This window comes from Podarcis pityusensis (genome assembly GCF_964106645.2).
Source record: "Podarcis pityusensis genome assembly, chromosome: 1".
Taxonomy (NCBI): Eukaryota; Metazoa; Chordata; class Lepidosauria; order Squamata; family Lacertidae; genus Podarcis; species Podarcis pityusensis.
Window position 1 is genome coordinate 112,284,837 of NC_138028.1, and position 22,650 is coordinate 112,307,486.

Consider the following 22,650-nt stretch of genomic DNA (forward strand, 5'->3'; position numbering starts at 1 on the left):
TACTTCATCAGCTACATGTCATCCCATCTCTTGAATGGTTTTTTCTCTCTGTGTGTATAACATTATATTCTGCAGCAGTTACATCAGCACTGCCATCATTGCCATCATCACCATCGTCATCACCGCCGTTGGCATCGCTAACAGCAGAGAAAACGCTCCCACCTTCTCATTCATCAGCTTCCTCCATGCCACCTACACCCAAACCAGGTCGTTACATGTATCAAAGTTTTAACGCTCTTCCATTTCCCCCTATATATAATTAAAATGTAATGATATCGTTGTGCAACCCTCATCGGAGGATTTTGCAGTGCCTCCTCGCAATCCGGGATTTGCATGAAGCGGCAGTGGGTGTGGAAAATGAAGGCAGATGTTTGAGTAAAGCAAGGGGTGAGGGAACTGCAAGGAAAATTGGGTTATGGCTCTCCCCGCTTACGCGCATTCGACTTATGCGCAACTGCGCATATGCACGACACCTGAAAGTAAATAACCCGTTTATACTGTAAAAGGGCGTGAAGGGGGCAAAAAGAGAGGGAAAACAGCAAAAATTGTGCGAAAAAGGGGGAAATGGCCATCCCATGAGCCTTTGTAACTGCAATCCCATGAGTCTTTGCACAGATCTTTGAAGCCTGTGGAGAGTTGGGGTTTGGAGAGAGGCTTGGAGGGAGCAATTGTGGAGTTCAGTGGATTTTTGTGGATTTCCAGAGGTTTAGAGGGTGATTACAGGATTTTTATATGTGATTTCACATATACACTTGGTACCCAAGAACGCCACCTTCACATAAGTGGGGGAGACGCCTGTCCTGTGGAATATTTGAGGGCTCCACATCTTTTATCTCTATCACATGAGGCAGCTGAGAAAATGAGCAGGAACAGGTTTGAATATAGGAAGGGATTGACACAGAAAAGGGGTAGGTGGGTGTGTTTAAATAAGGGTAGAGAAAAATTGAGAGGAAAAGTTTTAAACAATAGTAGAGATGTGAGTAAAGCAAGATTGGAGAAATACTGAAAAGAAGAAGAAACTCTATCCATTTATCCATCCATCATGTTGGGGGGGGTAGCGTATATTGGCACTACCTTCATAAATTTAACTTCTAACATGGTAAACGTTTGATTGAATTTGAACTTTATTGCCACAATTACTTTTGTAAAGCACTATAATGAGAATAATTATATTTTTTTGTTTTTGTTTTAAAGAAAATCTCTTGAGCCCTCCACAATGTAAATTAAGATTAGATCAAGGACCATGCCGTGTGTATATTATAAAATGGTATTATGATAAGCAAGCCAATTCTTGTGCTCAGTTTTGGTACGGTGGCTGCAATGGAAATGCTAACCGCTTTGATATCGAGGAAGACTGTAAAAAGACCTGCGTATTTTCCTCTTGAGGTAGGAACCGAGGCTTTTCTACAGACTCTTGTAGTTCTGGGAAGAACCTGTGCTGACACTGCCCCAATATTTCAAAGAATGCTGCTTTCCTATGCATGCTTATGAGCGAGTAAGCCTCAGTGAACAAACTGGAATTTACTTATGAATAGACTTGTCTAGGATCACACTTTCAAGGGCTTCATGATCTTGAAGAGGTTCTTGTTACACTTGTGTGTCCTTTCACTCTCACCCAAGATCAGAGCTTCAGAAATAAAATATGAAAAATCAAGGTTGCACATGAAAAAGTAATTCTCAACATAATACAGGTTGTGTGACCTGTGCCACACACTGTCAATACCATACTGTTAGTAGTCCCACTGGTTTGTGGGCTTAAACCTTATTTTTCTCAAACTGCATGGCGGACCCCCCCCCCCCAAAAAAAAATCAGCGGCAAAATATTTGTAAGAGGGTGGAGGAAGGTTGTGACTTAGACCTAGCCAGAAGACAAGCAGCAGCTGGGGATCACTGTGTCTCAGGCGGTCTTCTCTTTTTTCCCTCCCTCTATGAGTTCCAACAGTCTGCTAGAGGAAGAAGCTATTCTGCCACGTCCTCTTAGAATAGATCAATGCCTTGAGCATCCTGAAGCTGCGTTGTTTACTTCTTCCAATCTTGTCCCACACATCTGCCTGGATAAATAGCTCTTTCACTTTCCTATTTACCAGATTCTCCAAGCGAGGGAGAAGTCCGAACTCCTTACCCTCTAGCAAAGAAGAGAACCACAGTCTGCTGTGTACCCACCATACATTTAAAGCACAGCCCCACCAAAGAATCCTGGGAACAAATCCTGGCTACAGTTCCTGGCACTGTTAACAAACTACAGATCTCAGGATTCTTGGAGAGGATGTGCTTTAGATGTATGATGTGTACACAGAATATTTTCAAATCTAATGCAAATGATGCTCTGATAAGCAACTTGGTTACACTGGGGAAACAGTATAGCTGGAAACTGTGAAACAAGTTCTGGACACCACACTCGGATTTAATTTTGCTTTAACAGAGAAATTCATATTTATCAGTACAAATTATATAACTTGTCCTGTTTTACAGATGGCTGAAGGATATTAACAGAGACGCTCACCAAGCAGAATTCAACAGAAAAGATTGTTAGCCATGATAGGGGAGATTTTGTGCAAATGTATTAAGATCTTTTTGTATTTTGTACTTGATTAACAAGAGGAAAGATGACCGGTATCCTCAAACCACTTATTCCTCTGTAGTCCTACTGAAATCAATGGAGCAGCCTATCTTCTATTTCCAAAACAGAGCTTACATGCAGGTGCAATGTTAAGACACATACTGAGGCCACACATACGTTTGGATTGTATCATCACAGAAGGAAAACAGCCTTTAAATCTGCTTCAGATGGTTGGATTTAGAGCTGATTTAGGCGGTTTGTGGGGCCAACAAGGGGGGGAGGGGAGATTTCTGAAAGCTGCTTCCTTTTCCGTTCTACTCACAGAAACCATACCATTGGATAACACCCTTCACATCTGAAACAATTGTGCATGCTTTGTAGATTGTAAAACATTAACAAAACAAAAATAAACGTTGTATCTTATATTGTGAATAGAAACTTCCCCATACTGAGGCTGATTTTACCCTGCCCCCTGCCACGTTCGCTTTTAATTTAGGAGCTCAGCCGGGGCAATAAATAACCAGGAAACAATGGGGAGGAGTGATTTGCCAATTCAAAAGGGTCTCATTAAACTCATGGTAGAAACATGATGTTAAGAACCCTGTTGTTTCCTGGTAATATGTAGTTTCACCCCTGGGAATCTAGAAAGCTATATGGTACTATGTTTGCCAGGAAATGTTATGAATTCCTGTATGAGGGCTCTTTATAGGACTTTCCCAAGAGCTAGCAGCCTCCAAGAACCTAATAGGGCCAGCAAAATTATAACCCGTAGTTACCCCTTTCCTTATACACACATCAAATTCTCGCTCCACAATTTTCAGTTTGCCTATGGACTATATTCCGGAATAAATGAGGATTTCTATCTGTTGGAATCTGCAGGTAAATGTTACTCAGGGGTAGAAATTTGATACTTCTTTAAGGCTGCAACCCTATGCACAATTATTTGCAATTAACCCCAAAATGGAAGCATACTTCTGGGAAAGGAGTATAGCACAGGTTAGGGTTGCACAAGTTAATCCTAAAAACATTATTTTACACTAACAAACTCCTTGGTCATTTACATCACTTGATAAACTAGTTGGTTCCAGCTCATGCATATAGCAGCAAAACATGGTTAAGAGTGTTACTTGTAAAATAGCTCATAGCATTCCAATTAGGTATGCTGCTGAAAGTGAATATTGACAAGCAGGCAGCATGGCAAAATTACCTGTAAAGCTACATTAAATGTATCCAAATAAATTGTATATTAATATGGCTCAGTCCTAAAACTTGCTGAGCCAAAATATAAGAGATTAGAATGTGGGCATCAAACACTATGCCATGCTAGTTTCACAAAACTACTGCTTGCTCAGTAGAATACTGGCACTGCAGGTAGATACATCAGTGCTGTATACATGTTTCAAAGTGGGTTGTTAATTTGTTACCTCTGTCAGCATATGCCCATAAATATCTGCATTCCAGGTTTTTTGTTTTTGTTTACTAGCATACATTTATCAGCATTAAACGTGCAAGAGGTACTTTATGCATAAAATATACTAAAATACTTTTTGCACTAAGTGTATTTCTGTGCCACTAGAAAAATCTGAGAAATCTGCAAAACTAACATCTCATCTCACTGTGTTTATTAAAAGTCACTGTGTCTTTTAATCACTTCATATGAGGAAGATATTTAGAACTGAATGTTTGCTTTTGTGAAAAATGTAACCAAGAATAAATAATAATGTTCTTTCAAAATAGATTTATATACAGGCTGTAGTCTCTGTCCAATTCATAAGTTTATTTGGATCTTTCAAGTGCCTGGTGGATTTAATGTTAATGTTGCAATCTATGCATGCTTACTTAAGAGAAAGTCCTTTTGAAGTCTGTGGGATTTCTGAGCAACCACACACACAAGTGGTTAACAAAAATCTTAACTTTAGACACATTGTACATTATTTAAAAATATTGTAGTTGCTGGCATCTCAAACTTGTATTTAATATGCATGCACACCTTTCCACCAACTAACAGAATACCTGTTGTCACAATATTGGCATTTAGTGATATTTCATGGCAATAATAATTTCTGAAAGCCTAGACATTTTTAATTTTATTTAACACATTTAATACCCTGCCTTTCCTCAAGTAGCCCAAGGGTGCTGAAAACATGTTTAAATAATTATTTTAAAAAACAACTTGACATTTATTTTTTTAAAAAAACAAAACCGCCAAACATTAAAACAAAAAGAAGAAAAATGCAATTACCCTAGAAAAACATAAGGAAAGCATTTTAAATCATTTCAATAAAGGAATGTTCATTTAGGGACCACCAGAATCCTTCCTATAAGTAAGGTTTTGACCATCTTTCGGCTGGCTGTTGGGAGATAACCCTCCCTCCGAAAGGGGCGTCATCCCTAGTCCCAGCCAGGCAAATTTTCTGAGGAGGTTTTTAAATCTTGTTAGAAAACAACGCGCACAAATCCCACCCCTGCTTGAGACGGGGGGCAAATCCCACCAACTGGGCTCGATGGAAAGTTTATTATTGATACCCCGCCTTTCCTCCAGGGAACTCCAGGCGGCATACCACTATTGCTCTCCCCACTTTTCTCCTTGCAAGAGCCCTGGGAGGTTGGCTCGGCCGCCTGGCATTCTTAGGGGCCCAGGAAACTAGTTTGCTATATGCACCCCGCAGGCGCGCCTTGGCATCCCTAATTTGATCCGCCAAGCGTCGTTAACGAGAGCGCGGATCGCCTGCAGCAGAAAAGCACGCACTAGAAGCCCGGAGCATGCGCACAACAGGCTTCTTCGCGCGCCGCGCCGAGGAAGTTTGTCCCCAGCCGGCGCCCGTCGGGGAGTTGCCAAGGAACGGCGCGCGGACGCCGAGACGGGGCCCGGCGGTCACCATGGCGGCCACGGCGGACTCGCTGTGGGAGGACAGGGACGTCCGCTTCGACATCACCTCTCAGTGAGTGTTCTCGCGCGAACGGGGGCTCCCTTTCTCGCTGTGTCCCCCGCGCGGGCGGCTCCGTCGCGACAGGGAGTTCGCGACCCCGGCCTCGCTAAGTAGCCGTTGGCAAAGCGGCCGCTTCTTCCGGGCCTCGCGAGCCCGAGAGCGGAGAGCGCCGTTTCCTTCAAGCCTGTCAGCGCCATCTTGCGGGCGCCGAGGGTTCCGCCCTCGCCGTTAAAAATAAAACTCGGGATTCGCACACGCGTCTTTGGTTCCCTACGTTCTCTAGGGCGCGGCTCTTCTCGGGGCTCTTTTATTTCTTAAGCGGGCTTCCTCAGGTCCCTGGACGCCAACGGCCTCTCCGCTCCTGAACACAAAAAAGTCGCGCTTGATATATTATTATATTATTATGTCAATATCAATATTATTTATTGAATTTATATACTTTCCCTACCCCTTTAAAGCCCGTCCGAAGCATATTTGTTCCTCCCTAAAAGAATTATGGCGTCGTACTTTTCAGGAATTGCTGGGAATTGTAACTCTGTGAGTCTTAAAATTTACAGCGCCCAGGATTCTTTTGAAGGGGGGAGATGTGCTTAAAATGCGGTTTGTACGCGGCCTCCGGATTAGATCTGCGGGTTAGCTCTTCTCTCGTTCACACAACCACTGTCTCTCAGGCCCAGCCTACCTAACAGGGTTATTGTGAGGTTGAGTGGGGCTGGGGGAGGGACTCGCTGGAAGAAGAAGGGGATAAAGAAGTGAAATCAAACTGGATAAACGGTCAAGGACAGTTATTAACTCTTTTCTTTGTATAGTCGTAATTTTTCGGAACGTATTTTGTATAGCCAACCATCTAGCTATATCTGCATTTTATTTATTCCTTCGCTGTGGCTTGTGGCTGACGCAAATGAAGATTTTTTTAAAAAAAACTGGATAAAGTGTAGCCTGTCGTTTTTTAAATTGATAATTGGTCAAATTGACAATCTAAACTGCAGCAATATCTCTTTCCATGGCTGATACTTAAGGAGAAAAAGGTGCCTCTGGCCTGGACAGAACAGACAAGTACGTGATTTTAGACTTGTTTATACAGTACAGGTTATACTTTATACAAACTGTTTCACCAGGTCTGTAAATATGTACCATGTGCCTGTTGATGCAAGATGGCGTGAATTCGCTGCCATGAGATGTAGTGATGACTATAAGTGTTGGGACAAATTCATAGAGGATAAAAGAGTGGCTATGCTGGTCATGCTGGCTAGGAACTGACCATTGCTACTTGCCCAATGTGACCAATTGCAACTTCGTAAATAAGTCCAGAAAAAATTGCTAGCTTTCTGGGGGCAAGGAGATTGACTGAGGAAGGATAGAGAGCCCTACCCTCCTCCAGCAGCCCCTCTGTATATCTGTGATGGGCATGAAGGAGGGGTTTTTCCATCCACTGCCAGCTTGCTTGGTTTCTGGCCTGTGCCTAGAGAAGGGACTGAGCACTTGGGCTGCTCATTCACCTTCATGGTATTCTGTGCACACACCTGTGTGTGATTCCTTGTCACTGGTGGCTAGCAATGGATTATTTAAATAACAAGCTGGATTAATAGCACTTTAAAAAAATAAAAAGATAAACTTGTTTCTTTCAGAATGGAAACAAGCTTACCAAGACATCACACATTCCTCCATGCAGGGAACTACTTTGATTGGAACCTACAGTTAAAACATTTGATTAACGTTTTCAGTACTCATGAGAAGTAATGCAAAAAGCAGGTGAATGTCATTGCACAACTCTGCCATTTCAATTAGTGTTTCATTTGGAAAGATGACTCTCTTTGGTTAGGGAGAAGACAAGTTTATTCCAAAGTCATTATAGATCATTATAGATCTTGGATTTGTGTGTGTGCATGATGAGCATTATTGTCCCAAAATGTTTCATTGGGATATTACTGGTTTACCTAAAACCAAGGACTGAAGCAGCAACTTAACATGCAATTTTGTTATAGGCAAATGAAAATGAGACCAGGAGAAGTTCTCATTGACTGTTTGGATCCTATTGAAGATACCAAAGGAAACAATGGAGAGAAAGGTACAACTTCTGGTTTCTATTGACCCTTTCTCCCTCTTTCTCAAGTGCTACTAGCACTCTGTTCCAAGCTAAAAGTTTGCAGGTTCTTGTCAGGCAGTTTTTGGAGGGTTGTTTCCCACCTTCCGCCCAGCTTTATTTTATTGTTTCACAAATGTGTGTTCTTCTGCATGCCTGGGGGATTCCCAATATATGTAGAAGCCATGACCTTATTTTTGGATTGCAGCATTTTGCTTCCCAAGTGATTGGCACTGGGCCACCTGAGTTTGCTATTATTAGAGATTACGATGATGTGTCAGTGCAGATGTCCAAGATCGCCATGTGTATTTATTTATTAATTATAAATATTTATAACTTGCCTTTATATCCCTTCCTTGTGATTTATGTAGTATCAGCTCCCTTTTGTCCCCTCCTGCAGATCTTAGTAAGTAGGTCCTGAAAGATTTTCACTTGGTTGCGGTAGTTTGCTTGCCCAATCTCTTTTTCTAATATAGTTGCAGTTCACTCATTTCTGCTTATTTTCTTGTACAGCAGATTTTAATGGGTTATTATTCTTGGAATTCTGCATAGGAAAATAGGAATCTGCCTTATACTGACTCAGACCATTGGCCTATTGAGCATTGGCCTATTGCTGTTTACGGTAACTGGCTCTCTAACGTTTCAGTCAGGGTTCTCTCCCAGTGCTACCTGGAGTTGCTGGGAGTTGAACTTGGGACCTTCCAGATGCAAAGGAGATGTTCTACCACTGAGCAATGACCCTACCCCAAATAGTAAACTCATTCTCTGAGTGGGAATCTTTATGTAGTCAAAATATCACCATCCATGCACAAGAGGTACCAGTAGGCTTGTGGAGATTGTTAGATTTGCAGTAGTACAAAAGCGTCACAAACTGAGCAAGCCAAGTGACCACAGAATCAAAAGCTGGCTCTTTGGGAGAAAAAACCAAAAATGTGGTGGGGCTGGAATGGAGTATATTAAAGAAGGTCATGGCTGGCTGAAACCCAGGACAGGAGTGCTCCACATTTTGTTGCACATCCCACTTGTTTGTTATATATATATGACATTAATAAATGGATGGGGGATACTGGGTATAGAAGATCCTGACCCGAGTACATAGTATTGAGTAGGGTAGCCTTTGAGTTTTCTGGCTGTCTAGTATTAGAATAATTTTGCGATAAATTATCTGGTGATCCCCCCCCCCCTTTTTTTTTTTAATTTCCAGGCAGACTTTTGGTAACAAACTTGAGAATTATTTGGCACTCCATTGTATTGCCTAGGGTCAACCTCTGTAAGTATCCCTTCCTTTTTTCTATACCATTAAAAAAAATAACTGGTCAATCAAAAGCTTTTCTCCTTTACCTGGTACTGCTGCTGTTTCAAAGAGAGACATTTACATCCCAGTGTTAAGTGCATATGCTTGAAAGTAAGTCCCAATAGTTTCAGAGCTGTGAAACACCATTAGGATCAGAGTGGAAGCCTCTGGTTTTACTGTAACCTTCATCACTCTATTAACGTTACGTCTTTGTATTAGTAGTTAGAATTGACATAATTATTCCCGTGTAAACAATGCATTGGTAAATGTTCTCAAAACATTCTGGAAAATACTGAAAATTCTAACTCTCCTTAGGTATATCTGGCATTCTTGAAAATAAGAAAGCCTTGCAGACTTTGCATTGTCCCTTACCAACTCACACTGCAATTGTCTATTTTCTTTGTGGGGAGCACACAGTGTTTCATACTTCCTAAGGTCACTTCATATAAAAAGCGTTCTGATTCAGCATATGACTCATCACACTACTAACTTTAAATGTTGGACAACTTTCAGACTGATACAATATTAAAAAATTATAAATAAGGATGACGTACTGTGGCCAGCCTCCTTTCAGGTCCAGTGTGCTGGCAACCAGAAACTTGGTTTGCCCTTTACTGGGTTATAAAACTAGGTGGGCAGAAATTTTTCAGGCTGTTCTTATTTGCTCATGCTCTTTATCAAGGGCATGTCAGCTTAGCTCTTAAGCTGTTTTTCTACAGAATATCTAGTCTAGTAAGATACAGTTACCTGTTAACAAATAGTATTCTTCAAAGTGATGTTAATTCTGTTCATATAAATAGCATTTGTGGTAGCTTAGCTTTTTGTAAACATGTAGTTAATTGTGGACAAATGTGGGTTGGGACCTGAGACCATGGATAGACTTAGCTGGGGGAGGGGGTAGGTCTGCACCATACATCTCTTATATAAGAAAACTCTGACACCAGGATTAACTATCCTCTGGCAGCAGCCACTACATCAAGCTTCAAGAAGGCGACTCTTAACAGTGTGCTCAGATACTTTGGCACTTCTTCTTCTTGAACTTTTCCACTGCCGACTGGTCATTGAAAGGACTTGAAACTAAGCTCTTGCATCTGAGATTGCTTATTTTTTCCTCCTTCCCGATCCATTTTCCTTTTGTGTCATGTCTTTTTGGATTGTTACCCTGAGGGAAGGAACTGTCTTTGTGTGTGTGTTTGTTTGTGTGTTGTAAGGTTTTTCAATTGAAAAGTAAAATAAAAGTTTTGGAGATAAACAACTATGCACGTGTATTCTCAAAAGCAAGCAATGCTGTGGGGTTCCTGGAAAATTTTTCATGCCCTACAGCAGGGTGACCCAACTTTTCTTTCCAAGTGGGTCCCAAGAGTACTTTGACATAGAATCTGCAGGCTCCACACTGCCTTGTTGCACCCAGGGGAGTAGGAGCGAGGCCAAAATTTTATGTCCCCTGGCTTTGGGAAGGCAGCACAAGGACTGTGGGGGTGGGGGGGCATCGAATGTTGCTGAGGGCCACCAAAAAGGCATTGAGGGCCACATGTGCCCCTTGGGCCACGTGTTGGACCACCCTGCCCTAGACAGTGATTAGCCTGCTTTTTTTACTTGTATTTAGTAAACAAAAACAAAAAATACTGAAGGTGCCAAACTTAGCTAAAACTGTTTTGGCATCTGTTCATTGTTACTATGAAACAGAAAATGTTCCATGGAAAAATAAGCACTGGAAAAATTGTAGCCTCTGGTTATTGGAAGCAAGTCTCATTAGACTGCAGTGGTATAAACAATTACCTGGGAGTAGGTTTAGTTTAATTTAGTTGGGTTTACCTGTGAATCAATTTACTATTATAGTAGCAGCATGTGTTCCTGCAACTACAGTTAGTACATAGCTGTCACACAGTGATTTCATTGGGAGGAATTCAATTTAATGGTGGGCTCTTCTGATCATTCCTTCAGAGCAAGCATTTCTGCTTGCCAGATGGAAATACCCCCCTCTCCTTCCCCTTTGTGCTGTTCTGGGATTTCTTCTGATCCTCCAGAGCAGATTTGGGGGAGGTGGGGTGGAGAGGGAGGAAGACCTCTTGTGCTAGCGGGAACCCTTGTGTTGGAATCAACTAGCACACCGGGTTAAGTTTAATTTGGGCAATTTTCTATTCCAGACAACAATACATACCAGACAGATATCTGGAGATATTCAATGACATCTTTAACAATACTGTTTTTGTTTTCCCTGATTCCTTAGCTGTTGGCTACAATTGTTTTGTAAGCACAACAACAAGAACTGCTAACTCGGTGAGTTTACGAAACAAATTTTGAATTAGAGAGTATTTGGAAATATATAACGTGCTCTCATCAAATGACATGATTTTCCAGTTCTTCTAAAAAACATTTAATTGTCAGCAAGTCCTATGAATTTCAAAAGCAACAAAAAGCCTTGTGACACCTTAAGGGCTAATGACTATATTATGGTATAAACTTTTAGACAAAAGTCCACTTCATTAGCTCCATCAGCGCTACCTAAGTTGGCAGAATGTGTGTAGAGAGAAAAAATGTGGAAGCAGTAAAGTCAGAGAGAAATGAAATGCAGAAAAATACAGATTACAACATTTAAAGCTTAGGGGTTGTATTCAGCTAAGTCATATTCAGAGTGACCAGTTGATTTCAGTGGGTATCCTCTGAATTTGACTTAGATGGATACAACTATGTCTACAAAATAAGTATATGCAGAATAAGTAAAGTGAACATTCACAAAGTAGTGTTGAGTGTAACACAGATATCCTGGCACTGGTAAGTTAATTAATACTTGTAGTGGTAAAAGACAAACAGTTCCAAACAAACCCCAATTAATTAATTAATTACTTAATTAATACTAGTAGTGGTATAAAAACCCTTTTATCTCGATTAGGGTAATAAATTCCTGAATCTAATAAAGTGGACCCTATTATTCAAAAGCTTGTAGCAATTGATTAGTTTTTAAAGTGTGAGAATACACTTTTGCTGCAACAGACTAACATGGCTACCACCCTGGAAATTGTTACTGGTTTCCAATTATACTGAGAATACATAAATATTAAGATTGTTAATTTCTTTTGGAAACTGCAGTACTAATATACTAAATCTTATAAATCTTTTCTCTTACAGAAATTAAGAGGCCAGACAGAAGCACTTTATATATTAACCAAATGTAACAATACACGTTTTGAATTCATATTTACAAATGTGGTTCCTGGAAGCCCCAGACTTTTTGCCTCTGTTATTGCTGTACACAGGTACTTGAGCTTTTTTTATTTTAAAAAGTGTTAGTCTTGCACAGAAGCAGGAAATGCTTGCTGAAGTACAATCCTAATGAAGTTAGTTGTTTTAGTTGCATATGCCATATAATCAATAAATTTTAGAATGAAAGGTTTGCATATATTTTGTTCCGTGAGGAAATGGTAATAATTTGGGATTGGCATTCATATGTATGCAAATACACAAAGCAACCCTTATATTTCAAAATAAGAATATTCTCAGGATGGGCAGATAAATGGCTTTTTAGGATAAATGATCTTATTGAGGAAAGGCATCCCATTGTGGAGGTTTCCCTTCAAGCTAAACTCAAGAATCTCTGGCATAATTACTTCCATGTTGCTCAAGTTAGAAGAGGCAAATTGATTAGGTGAGGAGTATAAATATCCCCCCCCCCCCATTTTTATCATTGTTTGAAACCGTGTTTTATTATTCCTAGAGCTTATGAAACTTCAAAAATGTACCGTGAGCTTAAGCTGAGATGTGCATTAATTCAAAACAAGCAGTTGAGATTGTTACCCAAAGAACAAGTATATGACAAAATAAATGGTGTCTGGAATTTATCTAGTGATCAGGTACAGTGGAATATATTCATAAACTGAAATTAAGAATGTGATTTTTTTAAAGCCTTTCCTGCAAAATCTGTCAAAGAAGTTCTGTAACCACCTTGTGAAACCGACTACTTGAAAAATACATGGCACTGAGGTTCAGCAGAATATTCTTAGCTCTTTAATATTTATGTGCAAGTTCTGTCATATTACTTGAATTTCATAAGGCTGTTTCCCGAGAACCGTGAGTGGAAGTGAGGAGACTTCCCTGCCCACTCTACTGTCCTGTCCTCCAATCCCCAAAAGACACTCCTGAGGTTCAGGGGACCCTCCATTGTGGTATTGACTGGGTCACAAGGAGCTGCTGGAGGAGAGGGAAATTAACCAAAATTGGTCAGAACCATGTTAGGAAAGAAGAGCTATCCTGGCACAAGTTGGTTCTGCCCAGTTTCAATCAGTCCACCCATCTTCCAGAGTTCTCTGTATCCCACCCCACCCCATTTCAGAGGGTCCCTGTTCCTGAGGGGAAACATTTAAAAGGCCACTGCAGAAAGTGGGAAGGTCACTTCCACAAGTTTCCTTTGTCTTGCATTTCTCAAGATGCAACCCATATTCATTTGGCATATGAAACAGAGTGTGGTGACTATTTTAGTGTGTGAAAATAGACACAAAAGCAATATTGCAGAGCAAAAAGTTATTTTTGCATACTGCTATTTTAACTTTGGCATATGTTTCTTGCATGCCATTGAACTCGAACGGTATATTATTTTGAGTCCTGTAGATGCAATGGAAAGCTTCTTATACTGTACTATGGTTCAACCCTGGTTTGCTGCAGTAAGGGTTTCACCAATGGATTTTGTATTTAAATGTGAGTTTTAGTAAATAAAAAATCCTATTCTCTTTACATTTTAAATGCAGAGGGACCTAATATAGTGTTATAGAAGACTAGTACCAACTAATTATAATTTCTCTCTTTCCTAGGGAAATCTGGGTACCTTTTTTGTTACAAATGTAAGAGTAGTTTGGCATGCTAATATGAATGACAGCTTTAATGTCAGTATCCCATATCTACAAATTGTAAGTACAATAACAGCACAATATTTTTGCCTAAATATTAATATGGGTTACTTTATTTTAATTGTTGTATATATAATTTCCAAAGAAATACTATGGAATTTTTGGCAAGTGTCAATGGATATTAATATAAACCTGATAAAGCTGACAAATCTTAGAAGTACATAGAGTCAGCCTGCAACTTGCATGGGGGGGTTACATTTCAGGGATTGCGCCTGAAGCCAAAATTGTGTATGGTCAAAACACATAGGGTTCAATGGTGGGTGGGATTGCCAAAGTCTCTTTTTCCCAGATGCCCAACCCCTCTTTAGTTTTAATTTTTAAATTTGCAAAGCACATAGAGCTGAATGTGCACAAGTTAAATGTGCATAAGTTGTGGGTTTACAGTATGTATTTCCTCTGGTGGTTGAAATGAATAGTCTTTTAGCTGGATGATGGTGAAGGCGTACAGTGTCTTTGGTGTTAGAGACTTGTCCTGGATAAGTTTGCTGTGACATGCATTATCTAATATTTCCTTATCAGGCAGTGCTTATGCAGAAATACACTGATGGACAAAACTTTGTGTTTGGTCAGCTTTTAGGCTCGTAGAGAGAACATGGAGGATATTCCACCTCCAAAATCTGCAGTCAGATTCACATACATTTTTGCATCAGGCCAATAGCATTTCCTCTGTACTGAGGAATTCACCGGCCCCACGCAGGCGTAAATGGAACAGCGAGCTGGAGCTTAAAATCAATCAACACCTGCACTCTCCAGATTTATTGGTTCTGAGAGACCAGTGTCCTTTACCTAACTTTGATCCTTTTTCACTATATCAGCGGGTCTCAGAGTCCCTTTTCCCATTTCTTATAAACACCAGGCCTCCCAAACAACATAACAAATCGGGGGTCTGGTTTGACAAAGACTGCCGGAAGCTAAGATCCCTGCTTAGGAAACAACAAAATAAGGTAAAACAGGAGAGGACTTTGTCATCTATGGTAAATTTCCACAGATGGCGCTCTCACTATAAAAACACCTTAAAACTCAAGAAATCCCTTTACAGGAAGGAACAATGGGAGGCACTTGATAAGGCGATTAAATCGCGAGACGATAGAAAATTCTGGGCAATAGTAGCACAGGGAGTCTCATCCAAAGGAAAAATTGTAAACAGCAGTATTCCATCCGATGTGTGGTATCAACACTTTCTCAAGCTATACACACTCTCAAATACTGCTAATTTGAGTCCGTTCCTCCCATTGAAGAATGAGCATCTAGCTAGTTGGGATCCTGTTACGGAATCAGAGTGCCTACAGCTAATTAAAACTTTAAAAAATGGCAAAGCTCCTGGTGAGGACATGATCCCCCCTGAGGTTTTTAAATCAAATGCCCAATGGTGGGCCATCTTTTTGGCCAAACTTTTTACGGCAATAAACAACACATGTAAAATCCCAGCAAACTGGAAACTAAGTGTGGTAGTCCCTATCTATAAGAAGGGAGACATTCAAGATCCAGCAAACTACCGCCCTATAAGCCTTCTGGACATCGCATACAAACTTTATACCCGGTACTTATTAAACAAGCTGGTAGATTGGGCGGACCATTCTAACCTGTTCAACCAGGAACAGGCAGGATTTAGAAAGGGCCACAATACGATAGGTCACTGCATGGTACTACAGACCCTGGTAGCTAAATATGCAAAAGCGTATAAGAGCAGACTCTTTGTGGCCTTCGTTGACTTGACATCTGCCTTCGACTCAATCTGTAGAGATAGACTATGGAAAAAATTATATGAAACGGACATTGACAGACGACTTTTAAAAATTCTCAGAGAGTTACATACAGACATTACAGTCAAAATCAGAACTGGGTCATCGGGAACTCTTACGGACCCACTGCCATTGGGGAAAGGGGTCAAACAGGGATGCCTGCTAGCCCCATTTCTTTTTAACTTTTATATAAACGACATTGTTCAGTACATGGCAAAGTACAAGTCATCGGCTCCAGCCCTTGAAGGTAAACGCCTGAATATTTTGCTATATGCCGATGACATGGTTTTAATGGCACTCACCCGAAGAGGCTTACGCAGCATGCTGGAGGGGATCGCAGCCTACTGTTCCCATAATTCACTAAAGATAAACCATGACAAAACAAAAATTGTGGTGTTCACTAGAGCTCGCCACACCTTTAGATGGTCTTTAGATGAACATGTGATTGAACAGTGCCCTTTTTTTAAATATCTGGGTGTTACATTCCAGGCTACATCTAGCTGGCTAGCCCACTTTAAGGCTGTAACCATCCTAACACGAAGAACATTTGGTGTTTTGCTTAGTTTCTTCCATACCAGGGGAGGACAATTGGTGATCCCGGCATTAAGAGCTTTTGTTGGGAAAGCTATTCCCCAGATGTTATATGGGATAGAACTCTGGGGGTGGAACCAGAGGCTGTTGGAACGGCTTGAAATTTTGCAAAACTACTATCTCAAGAGGATTCTAGGCCTTCCTCAAGGAACCCCAGCAGCTTTCTTGAGGGTGGAGGTTGGTTTACCCTCTGTGTCTGCCAGGGCCCACTTAAGATTCCTACGATTTTACATCAACCTTGCAAACACTTCAAACACCTTATTGGCCAAACAAGCCTTTGTATCTTTTCAAAAGAACACCACTTGGCGCCAAAACTTATCTGAGATCCTGGTTAGATACACCCTACCGGAGTTTAATATTCTCAAACGGTGGAGCCCGGACAAACTCCGGAAATGGATCCTGGAGAGAGACGCTCTGTTAGATACCACAAAAATACAGATCCCAGGGTCCTCCCACTGGTTTCCCCGACTGAAAGCAGTCAAAATCTGCGCCAATTACTTGGCAAATATCACCAATCCCACTCTTCGGAGAGCCTTTACTATGGCCCGTTTTCAAACCATTCCTACGGCCTATCTGTCAGGCAGATATGCAAAAATCCCAGTAGAGCAGCGGATATGTCCTTGTTATATGAGAACCAAAGAGGATCTCATACATTACATGTTGTATTGTCCCATCTATTCGGCCTTCAGGGATGCGATGTTACAAACTATTCCCAAATCAATAGTCAACTCTGAGGACCAAGTAAAGTTTTTACTGGTGGACGCTGATCCACGGATTTCTCACGTGGTAGCGGTCTTTGTGGTGAAGGCTATGAAAACTAGGGTATGGTTCCTGGATGAAATGGTGAGGTCCCTCCCATTGCTCTCCTAACCTGTTGTTGTATCTTCTTCCCTGAATGGTGGGGTTTATTGGGTAGTTTCCTTGCTGGGACAGCATGGCATGAATTTTAGCTTACTTTTATAATCTTTTTGTTTATCTTTTAATAATGTTTTATGGTATTTTGTGTAAAGGCATGGACCTCACAAATTTAATAAATTTGTTGTTGTTGTTGTACTGAGGAATTCAGCTCATAGCTCACACTCTTTACCACTATGGTACACTAGTTTTTTAAAAAACATTGGTCAGTTTATATGGTTTCCATGGTATTTCACCTGTGCTGCTAGCTGAGCATTATAGTTGTTTTTTGTCAGAGGCATATGAACAGAATTCTTATCAAAGTTTCCAGATAAGATATTTTCCAACTTTTCAATGTTCTCAGTGTTCTTCTCCACTAAAAATTCATGTGCGTTTATAATTACAAGTGACTGGAAAGAGAGTAATTAATGGAGTCAGTGTCAGTAATTTCAGTTAATTCTGTTAAGGAGTCATATTTCAGTCATTCTTTTTAACAAACAATTATTTGTTTGTTTTTTCTTTTCAACCAGCGTTCAGTAAAGATCAGAGACTCAAAATTTGGCTTGGCACTTGTCATTGAGAGTTCTCAGGCGGTAAGAACTCAGTATATTGTACTTCCTTCAGTTTTTTAATCATTCCATACAAAACTCCATTAAGACATTTCTAAAACATCTTCATTCAAGCACCTATATTTGGTGGTATTTATTCCTGAGGAAGTTGCTGCTTTGATTAGGATGTCATGGTAGCATGATCTTTTCAATCTGAAGAGCTTAGTTATGAGTTCACAGAATAATGACTATGATAAATGAGCACCAGGTGACTAATCAAATCTCTGAATGAGACACCAGCATATCAGCTTGGTCACTTGCTATTTTTGAGTGCTGTGCCCCTGTAAAAGTTTAGAGTCTTGAAATGATTTGCTCCTTAGTAGTTCTTGGGAGTAGAACTGTTTGTGAATAAATAGATTCAGAAACGCAATTATGAATGTGTCATTGCTGATTACTTTCCACATGGCACAGTTGAGATTAGTACTTAAAAATAGCTTTTAACCTGGAATTGTTCCGTTGTTTTTGTAACACTATATTTACAATTATAGCCATTCATAAAAATATGGTGACTAATAATCAACATGTAACGCACTGCAAAGCCCCATTGCTATATTTATTTAATATAGATGTTGTATTGTTTCAATATATCTGAATGTTTTAAATACTTGAGCATGATTCAAATTGATAATGCTTTGCCTCATCTTCCTAATAAAACTGTGGCTTATCGTTGATACAGTATAACATTTTGTAGCACAGTTTCAGCCAAAATGGTTTTACTGAATTTGGGTCATCATACTGTGGGATAACAATTGGATATGTTTTCTTTCAACATATACTCTCTTATAGACTGGTGGTTATGTGCTTGGATTTAAGATTGACCCAGTGGAAAAACTAGAGGGAACAGCAAAAGAAATAAAATCATTGCATCAAGTCTTTTCAGTTAATCCTATATTTGGCGTAGATTACGAAATGGAAGAAAAGGTATTCCTATTTTAAAAATACGATTTATAGAAATTAAACTAGCTACTGTTTACTTAACAAGATTTAAAGATTAGATTTAAAAGTGTTTTCTTTCATTTATTAATTTTCAGCCTCAGCAGCTAGAAGATCTGACTGTGGAACAAATACAGGATGATGTAGAGATTGAGGCAGATGAGCAGACAGATGCTTTTGTGGTAAGGTTCTACAGAAAAATTATAATCCTCTGTTGATTTACCTTGAATTATGTAGTCCTGTGCATACTTTGACCCCCCCCAAACTCTGTGACGCAATTCACACATCACCGTAAATCACAGTTAATGGCTTACTGTAAATAATGCCTGATCACTTCCACTTCACTCCTGCTCTAGTGTGTGTGGGATGATCAAGCGGCAAAGCTTGGCTTCTCTCCCTGACAAACCATAATTGACAAGCCAAGAAAAAACCATGATCCCCATTTCAGATATCACGGTAAACCTTGTGGCTTGATTCTCCCATTTGCATTATGGGAGAGAGAAGTGGAAGTGATTGGACAGCATTTATGATAGGCCGTGAATTATGGCTTACTGTGACTGGCCCAGCATAGCTTTCTTCTGACCTACAGGGTCAGGGTGCGCATCATTTAATGTTTCTGATCCTATGGGAAGATTACAAAACTTTGTAGAATGGATCCAAATATTCCTAGTGCAAGCGCAGAGGGACTTCTGCTTGTGAAAGGAAGCCCCACCAAATTGGTCCCTGAGCTTCCAAAGCCCCTGTACCCAATCCCACATTGTTTCCCACATTGGAGGAAGGGAAAGGAAAATGTTAGCCACTTTGAGACTCCTTCGGGTAGTGATAAAGCGGGATATCAAATCCAAACTCCTCCTCCTCTTCTTTCAGAGGGTCCCTTGACACTTGGGAGCAGGTGGTTTTGGCCAGGAAAGCCCCGCTGCATGGAGTTCTATTCATTTCTGGGTCCAACCCTATATTTCACAACAAAATTCTTGGTCGTGAAGAATGGGAGACTACTTGCAGTAGGTTATATCTTGCTCACCTGCGTGTTTCATACTCATTTGAGTTTGTGATTAAACAGAGTGGCTCCATTTCAGCTAGCAATCACCTTGAAGCTATGCTGTTCTTGTGGTCCAGCTGCATGAAGTGATAAGAATACACATAATTTTTTTTTGCCCTGAGGTCCTTTAAAAGTGCCCTAAATTCCAGAGACCCTTGGGAGCAGGAAGGGGAAATCCTGTTGCACAGGCAGAAGTCCCTTGCACAGTATAGTGAGCACCTGTGACAATACATCTATTGCAATCACACTGGATTTTTCAAAGATCAAAATGCTATCACATATCTTCTACCTCTTCAGTATGCCTTCAAATATCTGGTGAGTTGCTGAGCACCTTTGGGTTCCTTACTTCATTAAGGAAAGAAATGTGAATAACTTTCTCATGTGAATGTTTCACTCTTTGTTTGACAGTCACCAAAGACATGACACTAGAACACATTTCTTAAGAGTGTTAATGATGTTGAAATAATCAAGAGTCCTGACCTCTGTATCAGTGTGGTGTATCAAAGTGAAGAAAGCTGTTTTAATTGCTGCTCACAATTGCTATAGGTTAGGTATGATCGAAGCATTTCCTTTGTGTTTAAACAAGCTGGCAGAAAACTGGCAGTTGAAAGCTGGCAGAAAAAATTACTTTGTTTAATGCTATATTTTATAAATCTGTCAAGGCGAAGAGATTTATTTGATAGAGTGTAAAATGGAGTTACTCATACTGAATAAGGGGGAAATGAAACAAAATGGCAGTACATGGTTTTAATAACCACTTCAGATACAATTAGATAATTAGATCCAAAAGTATTTAATTGAACTGAGTTACTTGGTGTTTGTGTTTGAATTAACAAATATTCAATTCTTAGGCTGCAGTACTATCCAGTTACCTGGGAATAAGCCCCATAGAACTCAGTGGGGCTTCTCAGCAGGCATACACAAGGTTGTGCTGTTTATAATTAAAATATTTAAGATGATATATAATGTTAATTGTAGGCCCACGGATTTCAGTGGGTCTCCTTTGAGTATGACTAACATTACATAGCACCCTTAGAGAATTACTTTTTAAAGTTTTTAATTTTTTTCTACTTTTCTGTTGTAGGCTTATTTTGCTGATGGAAATAAGGTAAGGTTTTATTTTATTTTTAGTGAAAACTTAATAGTGTGTTAGTTCCTAATGGCCTAATTGATTATACAGTATTAACCTTTGTTTTCTTGCATTTCCTCTCTTCCTTATTTCCTGAAAAAAAAGCAACAGGACCGTGAGCCTGTTTTTTCTGAAGAGTTGGGGCTTGCCATAGAAAAACTAAAAGATGGCTTCACACTGCAAGGACTCTGGGAAGTAATGGGTTGACATTATTTTAAAGCAACATTTAATTAATCTGTTTAGTCTCTAAAAGTCATGTATTGAAAAAGCTACAGCTCCTTGTTTTATAGCGATTATATTTACAAGAAAACTATTACAAGAAGGAAGAGATAATGATGTACAGTGTATAGTTGTCATGTTATAATAAAATATATTTGATTATATATTCATGGAATGTACAGTTTTGTAAAAGTATACAGTGCTTTCAGTGGTTACATTTAAAATTATTTAAAAATATTTGATTATTTAGAATATGTGTTGGTCTCATATGAGTGTAAATAAAAATATTTTTAAGGAAATAACATGAGATAATATGTGGTATTTCTGAATTTCCAACTATGACCCAGTCATTAAATCTTACTCTTACTTCATTCCACCAATATACCACACATTCCATTACCCTGGACGTATGCTAAGAAATGAAGTTTACTTTCATGAATTCTACTGGTTGCTGTGACAAATGTTGAATTTGTCTTGTCATTGTACCTTTTTATCTGTTCAATATTTATTTCCATTTTACTTACTAACTATTACCGACTATTGATTTGGTGCACACCACACCTGGGGATTCCACTGAATTCCACCTGGGAATTCCACTAAATAAAGCTTCACAGTGATAAATTCTACCCATTGTCTTCAAGCGAGTCCCAAACAGAATGACATGTGTATGTGTGTGTGTGTCCGCGCACATGTAAAATTGCATAATACTATAATTCATCAAAAATTTCATTCCAGCTTTGTTTTTGTCAAATTTGTTTACCTGTAGGAATATCACAACATAATTTTTCCATGCAGTGAACTAACAGTATGCTGCATGCAAAATTAAATGTCAGTAATTGTTTGAGAGAGGCAGCTGCTAAGTTTTCACGAGACCATACCATGCACACAATTTCTGTAAATGGAAAAATGTCAAATGACTTGTTCATCCAGCTGTTATTTTAGCAGCTGATCTGTTGAGTATACATTGAGGAAAAAACCAGTTAATCTTTGCTAAATAAGTATGTAGGGCTAGCTCCAGATTTAAGAGTGTAATCCTATGTCTACTCAGAAGTAAGTTCTGTCGAATTCTGAGGTTTACTGTCAGGTAGGTGGAGTCAGGAATGCAGCCTAAATTACACTTTAGGTCCCACTGGAATCACTGAAACTTCAGTTACTCATGACTAAATTTTTCACTTCCTTTTCAATGGAGCATAAGTGTGACTAACCTAGTCCTACATCCAACCCATTTCTTCTGATGAAAGTTATATTGAAAGTATAAAGGTGAATTTCAGTAAATTGTATAAAATTGCAGGGTTTATCCATTTAAAATTAGAACTTACACGTCAGTAGTAGAAGAATTGTACCTGTTGATTCATTTACGTTCTTGCTTTGACTCCAGCAGTAGCTCCTTTATCATTCTTGAATGATATGAAAAGTACACCCAGTCTGGCTAAGCACACATACTAGATCACTGACATTTTGGGACGCAATCCTGCTTTTATTTTAAATCAGTGGACATTTTCCCATTGCTTAAAGGGTGAATATGTTATTAAATGAAAGTAACTTTATATTAAACGGTGTTCCGTTTGCTGCGCTGGTGCTGGCTCACCAGAGCAGCTTCGTCACGCTGGCCACGTGACCCGGAAGTGTCTGCGGACAGCGCTGGCCCCCGGCCTCTTAAGTGAGATGGGCGCACAACCCTAGAGTCGGACACGACTGGCCCGTACGGGCAGGGGTACCTTTACCTT

At 39.8% G+C, this 22,650-nt stretch overlaps 2 protein-coding genes across 6 annotated transcripts in view; both read left to right on the forward strand.

Moving 5' to 3' along the window:
• Positions 1-2,751, forward strand: part of LOC308458327 (uncharacterized protein) — a 37,525-nt gene extending 34,774 nt beyond the window's left edge. The window contains exons 34-36 of the mRNA XM_080973320.1: positions 76-207; positions 1,195-1,386; positions 2,473-2,751. Of these exons, the coding sequence (XP_080829446.1) occupies positions 76-207; positions 1,195-1,385 (323 nt within the window). The 3' untranslated portion in view covers position 1,386; positions 2,473-2,751. The remainder of the gene's footprint in view (positions 1-75; positions 208-1,194; positions 1,387-2,472) is intronic.
• A 2,609-nt stretch (positions 2,752-5,360) lies between these two features.
• Positions 5,361-21,087, forward strand: BBS5 (Bardet-Biedl syndrome 5). Of its 5 annotated transcripts, none has more exons than XM_080972186.1 (12): positions 5,361-5,502; positions 7,476-7,558; positions 8,778-8,843; positions 11,098-11,147; positions 11,997-12,124; positions 12,583-12,718; positions 13,673-13,768; positions 17,526-17,588; positions 18,390-18,524; positions 18,635-18,718; positions 20,660-20,683; positions 20,810-21,087. In XM_080972186.1, the coding sequence occupies exons 1-12, from the start codon at positions 5,441-5,443 to the stop codon at positions 20,909-20,911; spliced, it is 1,029 nt and encodes a 342-aa protein (XP_080828312.1). In that variant the 5' UTR covers positions 5,361-5,440; the 3' UTR covers positions 20,912-21,087. The 5 variants fall into 5 exon arrangements, with proteins under 5 accessions (XP_080828312.1, XP_080828314.1, XP_080828313.1 ...); XM_080972187.1 differs by lacking the exon at positions 5,361-5,502 and adding an exon at positions 5,629-6,027; XM_080972190.1 differs by lacking the exon at positions 5,361-5,502 and adding an exon at positions 6,049-6,546.
• The last annotated feature ends 1,563 nt before the right edge of the window (positions 21,088-22,650 follow it).

Excerpts from the sequence above, each read along its gene's own strand:
- BBS5 (XM_080972187.1), top strand. The coding sequence starts at position 5,894 with ATGTCAATATCAATATTATTTATTGAATTTATATACTTTCCCTACCCC. Across the intron at positions 18,719-20,659 it reads AGCAGACAGATGCTTTTGTG|GCTTATTTTGCTGATGGAAA; the intron begins GTAAGGTTCTAC and ends TTTCTGTTGTAG. Across the intron at positions 20,684-20,809 it reads ATTTTGCTGATGGAAATAAG|CAACAGGACCGTGAGCCTGT; the intron begins GTAAGGTTTTAT and ends CTGAAAAAAAAG.